This window comes from Capra hircus, chromosome 24 (assembly GCF_001704415.2).
Source record: "Capra hircus breed San Clemente chromosome 24, ASM170441v1, whole genome shotgun sequence".
Lineage (NCBI taxonomy): Eukaryota > Metazoa > Chordata > Mammalia > Artiodactyla > Bovidae > Capra > Capra hircus.
The window spans coordinates 35,309,178-35,327,566 of record NC_030831.1 but is presented as its reverse complement, the minus strand read 5'-3'; the positions used below and the strand labels follow the sequence as shown (position 1 = coordinate 35,327,566).

The window sequence follows — 18,389 nt, the reverse complement described above, 5'->3', positions numbered from 1 at the left end:
CAAGAGGTCTCTCCATAACTAGAATGCTTGAGCTCTGACGTGGTGTCTTATTTTTAAGCATTCATTTGATTGGTGTTGTCTATACTTAGCACTCATCCCCTTCCTACTCCAACCACTGAGGGAGCTCCATTGGACCGTGTGATCACCAAGACCCTACTCTTCCTTATGTTCATTTTACACATCTTTACAAACATCCTTAAAATTTGTTTTCTTACATCTAATATCAGGATGTGACTTCCAGTTCTGACCATGTTAAGAGTGTATCAACTATGGCCTGTCTCTTCTGCTGATTACCATGAAAACTCTGGACAAAGTACACAAAAATTATCAGCCGAGGACTCTTAAAAATAAATGAAATCAGGTGGATCGCAGAGTGGAGTCAAAATTTGAAGAAGCAATGCATTTGAAAATGAGTTTTCCATCTTTTCCCCTCTTTTTTCCTGTGACTTTGCCCTAAGTGCAGAACTGTTCGGTAGTATTGATAGTTACTTTAAAACTCTTGCCTTTTTGCACGGAAAGACTGGGAAAGGGGCCTCTCTGGGGCAGAGAGTGTAAGAGAAATCCTGGAGAGAAGTGAGCTGGAGAAGAGGATGTCTCAAAATTGTGTAAGAAACTAGACAAGACTCTGGCTTAGCCTTGGGCTGCATATGCACACGTACTCAGTCCTATCCGACTCTGCGGCCCCATGGGCTGTAGCCCATCAGGCGCCTCTCTCCGTAGGGATTCTCCAAGCAAGAATACTGGAGTGGGTAGCCATTCCCTTCTCCAGGGGATCTTTCCCACCCAGGGGTCGAACCCGGGTCTCCTACATTGCAGGCAGATTCTTTTTTATTTTTTAATTTATTTTTAATTGAAGGATAATTATAATATTGTGTTCATTTCTACCACACATTAATGCAGATCAGCCATAGGTATACCCATGTCCCCTCCCTTCTGAGCTTTCCTCCCACCTCCCACACCAACCCACCCCTCTAGGCTGTCACAGAGCCCTGGCTTGAGTTCCCTGAATCATACAGCAAATTCCCACTGGCTATCTATTTTACAAATGTTAGTGTAATCTGTTTGCATTCTACTCTCTCCATTCGTTCCACACTCTCCCTACCCATCCCCTGTGTTCATAAGTCTGTTCTCTGTGTTGCAGGCAGGTTCTCTACCATCTGAGCCACCAGGGAAGCTGCATATGCATGGGACAGACACAAAGCATCAAAAGCTTAGGGGCTTGAATTAAGATTTAAACCACCAACCAGATCTCAGACTAACCTCTTAGAGATGTGGTTGAAGCAGCCATCAGCAAGGTCAGGAAACTAAACTGAGATTAGAACCACTGCCCACAGAAAGTGCATTTTTGGTTGTTGTTCTAACAATCTGTTATTTGTTTATTCCTACATAGAACCACATTCCCCAGCCCCCCACCTCCACCCCTCCCACACACACATATTGAGGAAGTTATTTGGAGTGAGCCACAGCCTGGGGCCTGGAGTATGAAACCTGAGGTACTCTTCTCCCTCACTGTGGCTCAGTTATCTCAGACTCTTTGCAACCCTGTTGCCTTCACCCCACCAGGCTCCTCTGTCCATGGGATTCTCCAGGCAAGAATACCGGAGTGGGTTGCCATTTCCTCCTCTGGGGTGTCTTCCCGACCCAGGGATTGAACCTTTGTCTCCTGAATAGGCAGGCAGATTCTTTACCACTGAACCACCAGGGAAGCCCCATTTTGTGCTTTAGATGAGGGCATAGACCAGACCGAATTGGCATCTCCTTCTGGATACTGTATAAGGAAAGGGGACCAAGACACACCCAGGAGGGCTGGTGGGTAAGCTGGAAGATAAATTCTCTGAATAGCGGCACTTGCACCTCAATACCGCAGGGGCTCGGGGTTGGCTGAAAGTGTTGTGGGGTTGGAAAGGAGTTTATTTATTTGCAGATTACAGAGAGAAATGAAGGCAGCTCACGGACACTGGGTATCAGCAGGGTCAGTAGGTGTTGCAGTGTGTCTTTATTGTCGCATCGGGCAAGTAATAGAGGCATCATAGCCAAAAAGGGCCGTGGCGATTAGGCCGAGTATCCCTGCAACGATTCTGGAGCGATATCCTCTCTCAACAAGTAAGATAATGGAGGTGATCAGGTAGATGATGGCCGCTATGAGGGATCGGAGGAAATCAGTCCAAGGCCAGTGAATGAATTGTATCTTGGTGTGCAGGTCACATGTGTAGATGATAAAGAAGATGATAGCTAGGATCAATTCAATCAGCGACAGAGAGATATAGCCTGATGGTGAGGCACTGTAGAGGGTCAGAATCACAAGGCACAATATAATCTCAGCAAACAGAAGTATTCCCTTTTGGGTGCACAAGAAGTTAGTGCAGCTGTTGTGCTGGAAATCTGCCATGGCAGGGCTGGAGTCCTTGGGGGCAGGGAGAGTCTGCTGGCAGGTTCAATGCTGGTGCACACCCAGCTGTCTTGCTGGCCGTCTAGAGAGTGGTTTTCAAAACCTGTAGGCTGCAGCTAACTGGTTCAATCACCTGCTAAAACAGTAATAGAGATAATAATAATGAACAGCATTCTTTAGAGAATTTTAACAGGATTCATATCCATACAGTTCAATAGTTAAAGAACCCAGAATGTAATCCAAAATTACTTGATAAGCAAAGGACCAGGAAAACATGACCAGTTTTCAAGAGAAAAGACAATCACCAGATGCCAACCCCAAGAGGACACATATGTTGAAATTATGAGACTTTAAAGCAGATACTATAATAAATTTCATGCATGCGTATGCTCAGTCATGTTCTACTCTGTGATTCCATGGATTGTAGCCCACCAGGCTCCTCTGTCCGTGGAATTTTCCAGGCAAGACTACTGAAGTGGGTTGCCATTTTCTCCACGAGAGGATCTTCCTGATCCAGGGATTGAACCTGCATCTCTTGCTGTCTCCTGCATTGACAGACAGATTTCTTACCGCTGAGACTTCACGAGGTAAAGGTAAACACATATGAGATAAAATAAATGGAATGCTAGGAGGTCTTAGCAAAGAAAATAAATTATTAAAAAAGGACAAAATTATATTAAAACATACATTCTCTGATATTTAAAATTACTAATGAACTCAATAACAGAATGACGATGACAAGTCAATGAACTCGAAGACAGATTAACAGAAATTCTCCAATCTGAAGAACGAAGAGAAGATTAGAAAAAACTGAATATGAGGAGTCAAGGGATTATATCACAAGTCTAACGTTTGTAACAGTAGAGTCCTATAAAGAAACTGGTTCAGAAACAGTGGCTGAAAACTTCTCCAAATTGGTGAGAGACATTAACTTGCAGATTCAAGAATTTCACAGAACATAAAGCAGAATAAACTCAAAGAAAACCACAACCCAGACACGTTATAATTAAGCTATTGATAACTAAATATCATGAGAAACACTGGGCTGGATGAAGGACAAGCTGGAATCAAGATTGCCGGGAGAAATATCAATAACCTCAGATATGCAGATGACACCACACTTATGGCAGAAAGTGAAGAAGAACTAAAGAACCTCTGGATGAAAGTGAAAGAGGAGAGTGAAGAAGTTGGCTTAAAGCTCAACATTCAGAAAACGAAGATCATGGCATCCGGTCCCATCACTTCATGGCAAATAGATGGCGAAACAGTGGAAACAGTGGCAGACTTTATTTGGGGGGGCTCCAAAATCACTGCAGATGGTGACTGCAGCCATGAAATTAAAAGACACTTACTCCTTGGAAGGAAAATTACGACCAACCAAAACAGCATATTAAAATGCAAAGACATTACTTTGCCAACAAACTTCCGTCTAGTCAAGGCTATGGTTTTTCCAGTAGTCATGTATGGATTTGAGAGTTGGACTATAAAGAAAGCTGAACACTGAAGAATTGATGTGTTTGAACTTTGGTGTTGGAGAAGACTCCTGAGAGTCCATTGGACTGCAAGGAGATCCAACCAGTCCATTCTAAAGAAGATTGGTCTTGAGTGTTCATTGGAAGGACTGATGCTGAAGCTGGAAGTCCAATACTTTGGTCACCTGATGTGAGGAGCTGACTCATTTGAAAAGACCCTGATGCTGGGAAGAATTGAAGGCGGGAGGAGAAGGGGACGACAGAGGACAAGATGGTTGGATGGCATCACTGACTCAACGGACATGAGTTTGAGCAAGCTCTGGGAGCAGTCCATGGGGTCGCAGAGTCGGACATGGCTGAGTGACTGAACTGAACTGAACTGAAATGTAAGAGTCTTAAAAGCAGCTAAGGAAAAATGACACATCGTATACACATCATATTAAGTCCCCTACATTTGAACTTTCAAGTTAAGAACATTTGAGATGCAAATATACATTTGCATGTCCAGTTACACAAGTTGGTTCACGTGTCTGGTGTATATTGTCACGTGTGTATCCTCCACAAGTGGTTATGCTTTTGTGTACTTTACTGTACTGTATAGAGCCCAGTAGCACAGTATCTTTATTTCAGCTGAGTGCTGATGAATTGATGCTTTTGAAATGTGATGTTGGAGAAGAGTCTTGGGAGTCCCTTGAACTGCAAGGAGATCAAACCAATCAATTTTAAAGTAAGTCAGTCCTGAATATTCATGATGGTGAGGCTGAAGTTCCATTACTTTAGCCACCTGATGCAAAGAGCCAACTCATTGGAAAAGACCCTGATGCTGGGAAAGATTGAAGGCAGGAGGAAAAGGGGACGACAGCGGATGAGATGGTTGGACGGCATCACTGGCTCAACGGACATGAGTTTGAGCAAGCTCTGGGAGATGATCAAGGACAAGGACGTCTGGCATGCTACAGTCTATGGGGTCGCAAAGAGTTGGATACAACTGAGTGACTGAACAACAACAAGGTTGGTCATAGCTTTCCTTCCAAAGAGCAAGTGTCTTTTAATGTCATGGCTGCAGTCACTGTCCATAGTGATTTTGGAGCCCAAGAAAATAAAATCTGTCATTGCTTTCACTTTTTTACGTGTCTAAATCTAATTTTCTCTGGTAACTACAGTAGTTTATATGTTTCTAAAAACAGAACTATTTGGCTTATGGAACAAGTTGAGAGCTATGTAGTGACTGAAACATATGCTCTCCAAAAACAAGATAATCTCACATTAGCAAAAGAGTAAAATTTTAGAAAGGATTCTCTGATGGTAGTAGAAACAGCGGACTGAATGAAATTTGAAATCCTGTATGAAAACTTGCTTGTGATTTTTCCCTTACATTTTAGGACCTCTAGCCCATTTCCTGGTCCTGTGTTCTCCAAAACTAATGTTCTCGTAAACACCAGTGGGACTGAGCATCAGAGTGATCCTTAATGCCTGAGTACACACTCCCACTCCCTAAATGCCAACCTAAATTCCAGAGGGAGCCAAGATCTACTTGATCTCTATTTCTGGGTCTTAGAATATTGCAGTTTTGTTAGGTTGTTTTTAGTCCTAAGAAGGCAGCATTAGCTGCTGTTTCAATGGTGGAGAAAATAGCAACCTCTCTTTACTATTTATGACTGTCATTTCCCTATCATGGGACTTAAAAAAAAAAAAATGAACACTACAAAACCAGAAAACAGTTCTTACTGTCTAAAGAAAGGGAAAACTATCTTTGCTGTGATTTGGTAGAAAAGTTGAATGATAAAAGTGAGGAGTATGCTTTCTGCGTCTCAGATTTTTCATCTGGAATATGAAGATTTTTATAATGCCTGCCTCAGTTGTTGTGAAAAACAAAAAGAAAACCAATAAGAAATAATAAGCTGTAGAATTCTAAGCAAATGTCAGTTATTAATATTGCCTTAATGGCACCCCACTCCAGTACTCTTGCCTGGAAAATCCCATGGACGGAGGAGCCTGGAAGGCTGCAGTCCATGGGGTCGCTAAGAGTCGGACACGACTGAGCGACTTCACTTTCACTTTTCACTTTCACGCATTGGAGAAGGAAATGGCAACCCACTCCAGTGTTCTTGCCTGGAGAATCCCAGGGACGGGGGAGCCTGGTGGGCTGCCGTCTATGGGGCCGCACAGAGTCGGACATGACTGAAGCGACTTAGCAGATAAGATTTATCACATAAAGAATTTAATTTAATTGGAAAAGTTGATACTTTCAAATTCCTTTTTTACCTTATGGAGAAAAGCAGCTGGCATTTTAGCAATTTTCATTCTTTCAGTTTTATTGAGATAAACTTGACATATATCACTGTGTAAGTTTAAGGCATAATGATTTGACTTATACTACAAGCAATCTATTTTTAAAAGTCCTTTAGCCTTTATACTAATTCCCCTGCTTTCTATTTTCAACAAGATGATTCAGTCTGTCCACATTATCTTCAGTGAAGCCATGTTCATTTAAAGGTATTTTAAGGATACAAAATATTCCCACAAATATACATGATACATCTTATCTTTTAAAGACTAAATTTGAGAAGCTAAAAATCTTTCCTCAGCTATTTCTAAAATACTTTGCCCCTAAATACCAGTCTTCAAGTTCTCAGAATTCATATCCAATCTTCACTACAGCTCAAGATTTGTTTCAGATAAGGTCAGTCGGAATATATTCTTATTGTGTAATCTAGCTCTTTTAGTCTACACAAAGCATATTTTTACACTCTTTGCACACAGTGTTTGTGCTTTTTGAAATGTGTGAGACTGACAAAAGTAATTAATACATAATAAATTATATTTTAAAAGAATTTGATTAGCACAGATTATACCAATAATTCAAAGATGTTTAATGAACTTCAACATCATCCTTTTTAACATCATTTATCAATAAGAACCAGACTGTTCATAGAAGCTACCTGGAATTTTTTTTTTTTTTCATTTCTCCAATGGAATTCCCTGGTGGTCCAGTAGTTAGGACTCTGCGCTCTCACAGCTGAGGGCTGGGGTTCAATCCCTGGGCATGAAACGAAGATCCCACAAGCTGAGTAGTGTGGCCAAAAATAATAATAAATAAAATAAAGGTTCTCCAAATCAGCTTGCCTATTTGGAATTAATTTTGATTTGGATTTTCTTTCAAAATACGAAGTATAGACAATTTTCAATTATTTGATTATCTCAATTGCTTGCACTCTAAATAAACTGGAGTTTTGTGTATTTTTCATTAAGTAGGCAGTTGGGAAAAGGAAAATGCATGCATAATGACTAAGAACTAGCATTTGTGAAAGATAAAAACACAATAATTAGTAAGTGGATTGTTCATTTCATTTAGTTTCTATTAAAATCTAATGACTAGATTTTCAAATTGAAGCATCCTAAAAGATTAAAAAATTAATGAAAAATGCCTTTTGTAATTTTTCATGGTTAAGAAACAGACATAGCTATTTCCTAAGATAGTAAGATTTATTAATTTTAAATTTCATACATTATATGAAATATAAGGTCAGAGAAAGGTGTTGGGTGAATTTACTAATAATAGTTAAAATTTATAATTTTAATGAATATTTATCAATGTTTATTAAGTCCTTACTAAGTGCCTTATACCTCTATAGAATTTTATTTGACTATCTTTTTAAATTATCATAACCCTCCGACATATCTTCATTGTATAGATTAAAGCCATTGAGCCTCAGAACATGAATTAACATACATATCAGGAAGGTAGTATATGACAGAAACAAATTTTGAACAGGGTCTCTGACCTCATAGTCTGTTAATTTGCATGTGTTTCTATGTATTTCTGAGTGTGTGTCTGTCTTAATATACAAGTAATGACTCTGTACCATTTTCACTATATTTAAAGAGGAAGCTAGGAAAATTTTTTTCTCTAGTATAAGAGACCAAATAACTATATAATTTTTAAGGCTTTTCAAAAATATATGGCTATTCTAAGAGGTAGGTAATGGTATCTCATTATTGTTTTATTTTCAACTCCTTAATGACATAAGATATTGAGCATCTTTTCATATGCTTATTTGCCATCTGTATCTTCTTTAGTGAGTTGTCCATTAAGGTCTTTTGCCCATTTTTTAAAAGTCAGGTTGTTCATTTTCTTTTTTTTTTCTTAATGGATAACTGAAGGCTGCATTTTATTGTACAGGCAGTCCATTTACCTCATCCTCTCTAATGAAGCTTTGTCAAAAAATAACATGAATTTCTTCATACTTTTGCTTCATGTTCTAAAAAAGTACAGTTTTCCTCAAAAGCTAAAAATTAAGCCAGTTTAGTTTTCCCAGAACTGAATAATATTTTCCAACATAAAATTGATAATTTATATTACTTAAACCAAAACTAATAGGATTTTCTTCAACATTGAAGACTTCACAGCAAAAACAGGCACAAGTCATACTGTTGCTAACAGGCTGGTAAAACTAGTCATAAAATTAATAATATACATTTTGCTCAGCAACAAAACAAATCTTGGCAAAAATCTTTGCCAAATGACACTAATGGATATTGTCCAACATAAACAGCATAATTGTTTAAGCAGGTTTGGTTGATTTATAATATTACATTAGTTTCAGCTTTACAACATAGTGATTTAAACTTTCATAGACTTTATTACACTCAGCATTATTATAAAATATTTGCTATATTCCCTGCATTATATAACATATCTTTGTAGCCTATCATTTTATATACATAGTTTGTACCTCTTAATCCCCTACCATAATCTTACCCTTTCCTGTTCCTCCTTCCCTCTCCCCACCAGTAACCTCTAGTTTGTGCTGTGGGTCTGTTACTATTTTGTTATATTCATTTGTTTATTTTTCAATAGATCCCACATATAAGTGATAACATACAATATTTGCCTTTCTCTGTCTGAATTACTTCAGTAAGCACAACCTCCAAGTCCATCTGTATTGTCGCAAATGTCGAATTTTAACTATTTTTTATTGCTGAGTAGTATTCCATTTGCGTGTGCATGCGTGTATACGCCACTTCTTTGTAAACTCATCTGTTGACGCATGCATAGGTCGCTTCCATATCTTGGCAAATACAGATAATGCTGTTATGAACATTAGGGTATGTGTATCTTTTCAAATTTGTGTTTTCATTTTCTTCATCTGGAGAAATAACCAGGAATGGAATTGCTGGATCAAATTTTTGTATTTTAGCTTTTTGAGGAAACTCAATACTGTTTTCCATAGTGCCTGCACTAATTTCCATTCCCAGAACAGGGTTAAAAAGTTCCCCTTTCTCCACATCCTCACCAATGTTTATTATTTGTAGCCTCTTTGATGACAGATGTGAGGAGATATCTCATTGTGGTTTTGATTTCCATTTCTGATTATTAACTATGTTGAGTTTCATTTCATGTGCCTTTTGGCCATCTGTATGTATTATTTGCATCTTCTTTAGTGAGTTGTCCATTAAGGTTTTTTGCCCATTTTTTAAAAGTCAGGTTGTTCATTTTCTTATTGTTGAGCTTTGAGTTCTTTGTATATTTTGGACAGCAGTCTTTTTATCAGATATTTTGAAAAATATTTGCAAATATTTTCTTCCATTCTGTGACATGTCTGCTCATTCTGTTGACATTGTGTTTCTCAGGGTAGAAGTTCTTAATTTTAATGAATCCAACTTATCCAACTTATGCATCATGCCTTTGGTGTCATCATATCTAAAAAATTTTTACATATTCAAGGTTATGGGTTTTTTCCTATGTTAACTTCTAGGAATTTTACAGTTTGCATTTTGCACTTTATATCTGTGACCCATTTTGAGTTAACTTTTATGAAAGGTATAAGGTCTCTGTCCAAATTAATTTTTTTGCATGAAGATGTCCAGTTGTTCCAGTAAAATTTGTTTAAAAGACAGTCATTGCTCCATCTCATTGCCTTTGGGTTTTCGTCAAAGATCAGTTGACTATGTGAGTGTTTTTCTGGGCTCTTTTTTTGTTCCGTTGATCTATTTTTTTATTCTTCCACCAATACTAAACTGTCTTGATTATTTTAGCTTTATAGCAAGTCTTTACTGGTACTTTAGACCAGTAACATTTAATGTAACTATTATTATTTTAGGAGTTGAATGTGCCAGTTTTTGTTTTATGTTCATTCTCTCTTTTTTACTACTCTGTGTTCTTTTTCCTGTTTCCCAGTGGGTTATTTGAACCATTTTACAATTCCATTGTTATGTATCTATGGTTTGTTTGCATAAATCACCTTGTATACTTTTTCAAGTATGACATTTTATATATGTAGAACTTATCATAGTTTGCTGGTGTTGACAATTTATCAGTTTAAATAAAGTATAGAAACCATGCTCCTATTTATATCCCTTTACAATCCAAATAAAACAGGGATCTCTGTTTTATAGTTGCAAGAAAGTAAATTCTGCCAACAGCTCTTCCAACAGTCCTTGGAAGAGGACTCCAAGACTCACTTCATTTCAGCCTGATGAGCTCTGACACTGTTTCCACTGTTTCCCCATCTATTTCCCATGAAGTGATGGGACCGGAGGCCATGATCTTTTTCTGAATGTTGAGCTTTAAGCCAACTTTTTCACTCTCCTCTTTCATTTTCATCAAGAGGCATTTTAGTTCCTCTTCACTTTCTGCCATAAGGGTGGTGTCATCTGCATATCTGAGGTTATTGATATTTCTCCCGGCAATCTTGATTCCAGCTTGTGCTTCTTCCAGCCCAGCGTTTCTCATGATGTACTCTGCATATTAGTTAAAAAAGCAGGGTGACAGTATACAGCCTTGACATACTCCTTTTCCTATTTGGAACCAGTCTGTTGTTCCATGTGCAGTTCTAACTGTTGCTTCCTGACCTGCATACAGATTTCTCAAGAGGCAGGTCAGGTGGTCTGGTATTCCCATCTCTTTCAGAATTTCCCACAGTTTATTGTGATCCACACAGTCAAAGGCTTTGGCATAGTCAATAAAGCAGAAGTAGATGTTTTTCTGGAACTCTCTTGCTTTTTCCATGATCCAGTGGATGTTGGCAATTGGATCTCTGGTTCCTCTGCCTTTTCTAAAACCAGCTTGAACATCTTGAAGTTCACGGTTCACATATTGCTGAAGCCTGGCTTGGAGAATTTTGAGCATTACTTTACTAGCATGCGAGATGAGTGCCAAAATCACTGCAGATGGTGACTGCAGCCATGAAATTAAAAGACACCTACTCCTTGGAAGAAAAGTTATGACCAACCTAGATAGCATATTCAAAAGCAGAGACATTACTTTGCCAACAAAGGTCCATCTAGTCAAGGCTATGGTTTTTCCAGTAGTCATGTATGGATGTGAGAGTTGGACTGTGAAGAAGGCTGAGTGCCGAAGAATTGATGCTTTTGAAGTGTGGTGTTGGAGAAGACTCTTGAGAGTCCCTTGGACTGCAAGGAGATCCAACCAGTCCATTCTAAAGGAGATCAGCCCTGGGTGTGCTTTGGAGGGAATGATGCTAAAGCTGAAACTCCAGTACTTTGGCCACCTCATGCGAAGAGTTGACTCACTGGAAAAGACTGATGCTGGGAGGAATTGAGGGCAGGAAGAGAACGGGACAACAGAGGATGAGATGGCTGGATGGCATCATAGGCTTGATGGACATGAATCTGAGTGAACTCTGGGAGTTGGTGATGGACAGGGAGGCCTGGGGTGCTTCAATTCATGGGGTCGCAAAGAGTCGGACACGACTGAGCAACTGAACTGAACTGAACTGAACTGAACTGATGAGCTCTGAGTAAAGGAACCAGCTAGTTTGTACCTGGACTCCTGACCTACAACCACTGTGAGATAAATTTAGTGTTGCCTTAAACTGCTACGTTTATGTGTCTGTGTTACACAGTAATAAAAAAACCCATTACACAGTTCCTGCTTTCCAGCTTCCTTAGAGGGAACTAGAACAACTTTGAGTCTAGGCCTAATTTCGTCTGGTGCAAACCCTATCTATTCAATCTCTGTGAATGACAAGATTTTCCATTTCAGCTATGGGAACCAAAGCCATTTCATCATTGGATTAACTCCAGGGATTATTCCTTTTCATCCTTTTGGTGGTTCTTTCTCCAGTGTCAGGTAATTTCTTCACATGAATATCTTAATCAGCATTCAGCTGAAGATTCCAGAAGGAATCTCTTCAGGTTCAAGGAAATGAAGCTTCCTGAGATGCCCAGCCTCATCTCCCTGACTCAGGCAGGCCAGTGAGCCCTGCCTGGCTTCCTTCTCCCTGAACCACAGCCTGAAAGCTCCAGGTAAGTTGGGACAATCACAGGGCTCATCTTCCTTATTACCTGTTTGGCATCCATCACTGTCCTTTGTTACCTGTGTATAAGATCTTGAAAACATCATTTCATATATTTTATCTGGTTTTACAGTTGATTCAGATGAGAAGGTAAATCTACTTGCAATTCCACCTTGTCTGGAAGCAAAATTCCAGCCCCATGCGCAATACTTTAATTTTAAAAAAATATTTATTTGGGTGATCTGGTCTTAGTTGCAGCATGCAGGATCTTTGCTGTGGCACGCGAGATCATTCGTTGTGGCCTGTGGGCTCAGTAGTTGCATGCAAGGGTTTAGTGGCCCCAGTGCATGAGGGATCTCAGTTCTCCGGCCAAGAATCAAATCCATGTCCTCTGAGTTGGAAGAGGGGACTCAACCACTGGACCACCTTGGAAGGCCCTGATACTGTGCAATTTTAAATCTTCTTGCCTTTGCTCATTGTGTTCTCTCTTCTAGGTCATCCACTTGGTGAGCTCCTTGTCATGTTCCAAGGACAGGTCAAATGTTATCTTCTCTATGCATTCTAATCCCAAACTCTAGGAAAAAGTAACCATCCCCTCCTTTGTTCTCTCATTGTATCATATTTCTACTATAAGATGCATCAAACTATAACCAAATTGTTTGATCAGGTGTCTGACTTTCCTATTGGGATGTGAAAGGAAACAGCTTTTATTCAATGGACACTGCATGTATTCCAACAAAACAGACCGATGCTAGAATGGGACTACCATGATGAAAAGATATATTCCTCACTTATTAAGGAATTCATAGTTTAGGGAGAGGACATCCTATTAGGTCAATAAACAATCGCAATGCCGTAAGAGAACTGTGAGTGTAAGAAGCTATGTGCGTAGGAAGAAACATCACAAAACAGAGGAGTCTGTCAAAGCATCACAAAAAGTGTTATCCCTCCATCTGAAAGCTGGAGTAATCTGTAAGTAAAAGGCTGTTCAAAAACGTTCTACACTGAGTAAGCAATGGGTCAAAATACAAGGAGATGTAGAGAACATGGCATGTTTGGATAAGGACAAATACCTTTAGCATGACTGTTTTCTCTCTATTTGCATTTGGAAATGTTCAAAAAGAGTAAATCAAAGCCACGTTCAGTCACTCAGTCACGTCCAACTCTTTGCAACCCCATGGATTGCAGCATGCCAGGCTTGCTTGTGCATCACCAACTCCCAGAGCTTGCTCAAACTCATGTCTATCAAGTCAGTGATGCCATCCAACCATCATATCCTCTGTCGTCCCCTTCTCCTCCTGCCTCCAATCTTTCCCAGCATCAGGGTCTTTTCCACTGAGTTGAGTGCCTATTGTATGCCATGGGCTTCTCCAGGGGCTCAGCAGTAAAGAATCTGCCTGCAATGCAAGAGACATGGGTTTGATCCTTGGGTCAGGAAGATCCCCTGGGGAAGGCAACGACAACTCATTCCAGTTTTCTTGCCTGGAAATTCCATAGACAAAAGGGATCTGGCAGGCTACAGTCCATGGTGTCACAACAGAGTCAGACATGACTGAGCACATGGTGTTTCTATGTATTGTATGCCATGCTCCTCTCGATTCTTGGGCTCTAAATGATGAGCAAGCAGAGGTCCATTCCTGTTCTAATGTAACAAATGGCTCACATCAAGTGCTGTATTGCCGAATACAGAATGTATATGTAGGATAAAATAGTATCCAGTTATCTCACCAAGGCCCCTCAAGTAGGTCCATGAAGCAGAAATTCCAGGTTGAATTTTTTTCAGCACACTATTAGTCCATGTCTCATCACTAGTAGCCTCAGCATCTACCTTGGGGTGAGAGAATACAAACTCATGCTGATATTGGCTGCATCAACACCCAGGAATGAAGGGCAAAAGGAAGGAAGAAAAGAGGAAGGAAGGCAAGTCTGCTGTCCTTGAAGGCAATTAAAACATTTTTTCAACCTCCTTTTGAAATACAAATAACTCAAATAGTTTTTGTGTTATCCATGCCACTCTTTTTATTGGTTCATTATATTTAATACTGGCCTAGAGTAATATTGAACAGATTGTGTTTCACATCCCTGAAACTTCTATCTTTGGAGACCTGTATTCATGGAAAGTGGGTTTCTCATGGGAAGTTATTTGCAATTTTGATAAGCAACATGGTTTAGTCCATCTAAAACAAACAAATCTAGAAGAATAAGTTGTTGAGGGGGGTGATTAGGGCCTGGGAATCTGTGAGGCTCTGTTACCAAAGAATCGCTGTTTTCTGAGCATTGCACATGTGTTTCATAGAGATCTCAAGAATTTATAGATCATTTTTGAAAGGAAAAGAGTTTGATACTAACATTCTGCCCTGATCTCACCGTGGTTTTTTTTTTTTTTTTTTTTGGTGTAATGTGTTCTTCCTCAAAAGGGCAGAATCCAGGCCTGATGCAGTGTGAGAGAAGGGGTTAGTCTGTTTTATAAACTGTTAGAGAGATTTAAAAAATAGGCAATCTAATTGACTCATACATGGCTCACAGCCATTTAAATGCTTGCAAAATGGTTTCTTGCGCATTCATAGTGACCACAGAGAAGCAGAAGTAAAATGGAAGCAAGTGAGATGGGGACTCTTAGGAAATCTTTAGCAGGACTTTGAAACTTTTATTAAACCTTCACACCTTGTATAGAATTCTCCTTTGGAAAACTAAATGCATTTTGATTAGCATACCTCAAGCCAACAGTCACATACTTTGCAAAATAGTGCCTCTTTGGTGTTACATTTCATTTTCTATAAATACATTGTCTTTTAGAACAAACTTCTAGAGAAATAAATTTTTTTCCTAAGAAAAACTGTGGCTAGCTACATCGTTACTAGGAGATTTATAACCTCCTTTAAACATGTTACTAAAATAGAAGCTGAGGTGACTGAGTTTGCTAATTACATTTAATTAAAGGCATTGCTTAAATTAAAACATATTTGGGTGTTTATTTAAACCGTTAACATACACATATGTAACTTTCTCTTGGTTCACATTTAACAAAGATTTTCTTTCCCTAACTTCTTCAAGACTCTCTGCCTTTTATGATTGGCTTTCAGTTCAGTTCAGTCGCTCAGTTGTGTCCTTCTCTTTGCGACCCCATGAACTGCAGCACACCAGGCCTCCCTGTCCATCACCAATTCCTGGAGTCCACCCAAACTTATGTCCTTCGAGTCTATGATGCCATCCAACCATCTTATCCTCTGTCGTCCCCTTCTCCTCCTGCCCTCAATCTTTCCCAGCATCAGGGTCTTTTCCAATAAGTTAGCTCTTCGCATCAAGTGGACAAAGTATTGGAGTTTCAGCCTCAACATTAGTTCTTCCAGTGAACACCCAGGACTGATCTCCTTTAGGATGGACAGGTTGGATTTCCTTGCAGTCCAAGGGACTCTCAAGAGTCTTCTCCAACACCACAGTTCAAAAGCATCAATTCTTCGGCACTCAGCTTTCTTTATAGTCCAACTCTCACATCCATACATGACCACTGGAAAAACCATAGCCTTGACTAGATTGACCGTTGTTGGCAAAGTAATGTCTCTGCTTTTGAATATGCTATCTAGGTTGATCATAACTTTCCTTCCAAGGAGTAAGCGTCTTTTAATTTCATTGCTGCAATGATTGGCTTTACCTGTGATTATTTCCAGGTTCTCCTAATGCTCTGCCGAAACTTGCCTTGTATCTTCACTCAGTATCATTTGTTTCTTTTTCTTGACATCACACTCCAAAAAACAGTCTCATCTCTATGTACTTTACTTTTACTAATCAATTGCATGTAATCAGCTGAAATATAATACCATCTGTTTGTCGTTTCAACCTCTAAATTGGTTGGTCAGTCAGTAGCTTGGATGTAAGGAATTCATTTCAAAGGTGTAAGAATTCATTTGAAAAGCCTAAGTTATCATAATGATCCCAGCATAGTTACTCAGCATGTTCTTTGTTATGAACAATGATCTCCACAGTTACCAAAGACATTTTTCAGGCATCCACTTGAATTTTTAAACTAACTTTATAATTTTTTTCATTACTCTGTCATTTTTTTTAAAACTAGAACTTTATGACATCATTTTGAGTCAAAAGGAAAGACTGAATTTTTTTTAGAAACTAACAGCTAAGATTCATTTTTTTAAACTTTTTTTCTTGCTGTACTGCATGGCTTGTGGGTTTTTAGTTCCTTGACCAAGGACTGAACCTGGGCCCTTGGTAGTGAAAGCACAGAGTTCCAGTCATTGGACTGCCAGGGAATTCCCTAAGATTCATTATTAAATATATTTTTTCTTTTTGGCTTCTTGTTGATTTAGTTATGAAAGATTTTTAAACATTTTGTGTATGCGTGTATATAATCTACTAGACTATGACACCCACTAATAAAAGAGTTAAACCATTCTAAAGGAATATAAGTTTTAAGCATTTAATTCCTTATTATGTACTCTTTGAAATTATACATAAAGTGTGTGTGTATATATATATATATGTGTGTGTGTATATATATATATATATATATTTTTTTTTTTTTTTGCCCTGGCCTCAGCTTCAGAAAATTTGCCCTTTATCCTATCCCATAGCTAGTTCCAATCATTTGAAATTTCCTATGGGTCTCATGAAATATTTTGGACATTTTCCAGATCAAAAATCTTCTCAATCATTCTCACAGAATTTAACGATTACCATGAAAATATGTGGGAAAAGGGAAGCTCCCACATTTAAATTACTGCCACTGTCCTGTCTTCTTTCTCCTAGTGTTTGTGGCTTCAAACAGAGAGGCACAGGTGAAATGAAGTTTGGGGAAAATAACACACTTCTTAACCCAAAGAAAGCCTGAGGGGCAGAGCCATAGTCATGGCTAATTTAGCCACCACCACCATATTTTTGATCCTCCCTTTAGGAGAGCGAACAAGTAAAGAAACGGATATCCAACACATCTAGATAAAGAGTAAATGTGAATCAATTTAACTCCTACATTGCTGACCTCTTAGCTTCCAAACTACTGGCTTCTTGGCAGAATGATTCATTTTCTTCTCCACTTCCAAGTTTACACTTACTGGCCTAGCTCCACTCTGGAACAGAAAGGCTGCCACTTAAGTTTAGTGGGTGAGCTCTTTACCTCTGTTGACAGAACTCCACAGGGCAGGCCAGGCAAATGAATATGCTTGTTGCTAGGACACCAAGCTGTTGCCAAGGCAGTGGGCCCCTGCTGTTTGCTATTCTCCTATCCACTAGCACTACACCTGTTCCTTAAGAAATATGCCTGTTTTCCTTCATTATAAAGCAAACACTTAGTGGGAAATAACACAGTTGCACCGCTGTAACTTCTCTGTAGTTTTCCAGGAGGAATGAAATGCACCAAATACATTTTGATGTGTGGAATAGGAATTCACGTCTCTATTAACACTGAAGTCTGCATATGTTAATACCTCCAAGGATGTAATGCAACAATCATATTCTGAGGCCACCCTGACATTTGCCCCCTATGTGCTCATAGAGTGACTCTAGTTTCATGAATTTTTTGCAGACTGCACACAATGGCCTCCTGTGCAACTCACCACTCCCCTCCTCCCCACCACCGCACCCCATCCACCTACTAGCATCTTGTTGTCACCAAAATTGCCATCTTGCTGTCTATGACTGCTAACCAGGGCTGGGACCAGGTACTAAGCAACAAAATTTAGGGAGCCTCTTCACTTTCAGGGACATGCAGGTGCCCTGCTGCCAACATGTACCCAAAAATAGTAAATACCTGAATCAAGGGTACTGAGACTTATGCCAAAAGCCAGTCTGCTGTTACTGATGAAATGTTGAATTCCAAGGGTTCTTAATCTCTTAGCACAGTTTTGTTTTTTTAAACAACAAAAATATTTTGTACTGGGGTATAGCCAATTAACAGTGTTGTGGTAGTTTCAGGTGAACAGGGAAGGGACTCAGCCATATATATACATGTATTCATTCTCCCCTAAACCCGCTCCCATCCAGGCTGCCACATGACATTGAGCAGAGTTCCATGTGCTATATAATAGGTCTTTGTTGGTCATCCATTTTAAATATAGCAGTGTGTACATGACCTTCCCAAGGTCCCTAACTATCCCATCCCCCCAGCAACCATAAGTTTGTTTTCTAAGTCTGTGAGTTTCTTTCTGTTTTGTAAGTAAGTTCATTTGTATCCATTTCTTTTTAGATTCCACATATAAGGGGTGTCATATGGTATTTCTCCTTCTCTGTCTGACTTACTTCACTCGGTATGACATTCTC

The 18,389-nt window shown here is 39.2% G+C and overlaps 1 protein-coding gene across 1 annotated transcript; it reads right to left on the bottom strand.

Moving 5' to 3' along the window:
- LOC102170475 (proteolipid protein 2-like) lies at positions 1,981-17,295 on the bottom strand. Its single transcript, XM_005697058.1, has 2 exons — positions 17,113-17,295; positions 1,981-2,525 (listed from the first exon to the last, which is right to left on the bottom strand). Exon 2 carries the CDS (start codon positions 2,387-2,389, stop codon positions 1,997-1,999), a length of 393 nt encoding a protein of 130 aa, XP_005697115.1. The 5' UTR covers positions 2,390-2,525; positions 17,113-17,295; the 3' UTR covers positions 1,981-1,996.

Coding starts and splice junctions, on each gene's coding strand:
- LOC102170475 (XM_005697058.1), bottom strand. CDS start 2,389: ATGGCAGATTTCCAGCACAACAGCTGCACTAACTTCTTGTGCACCCAA.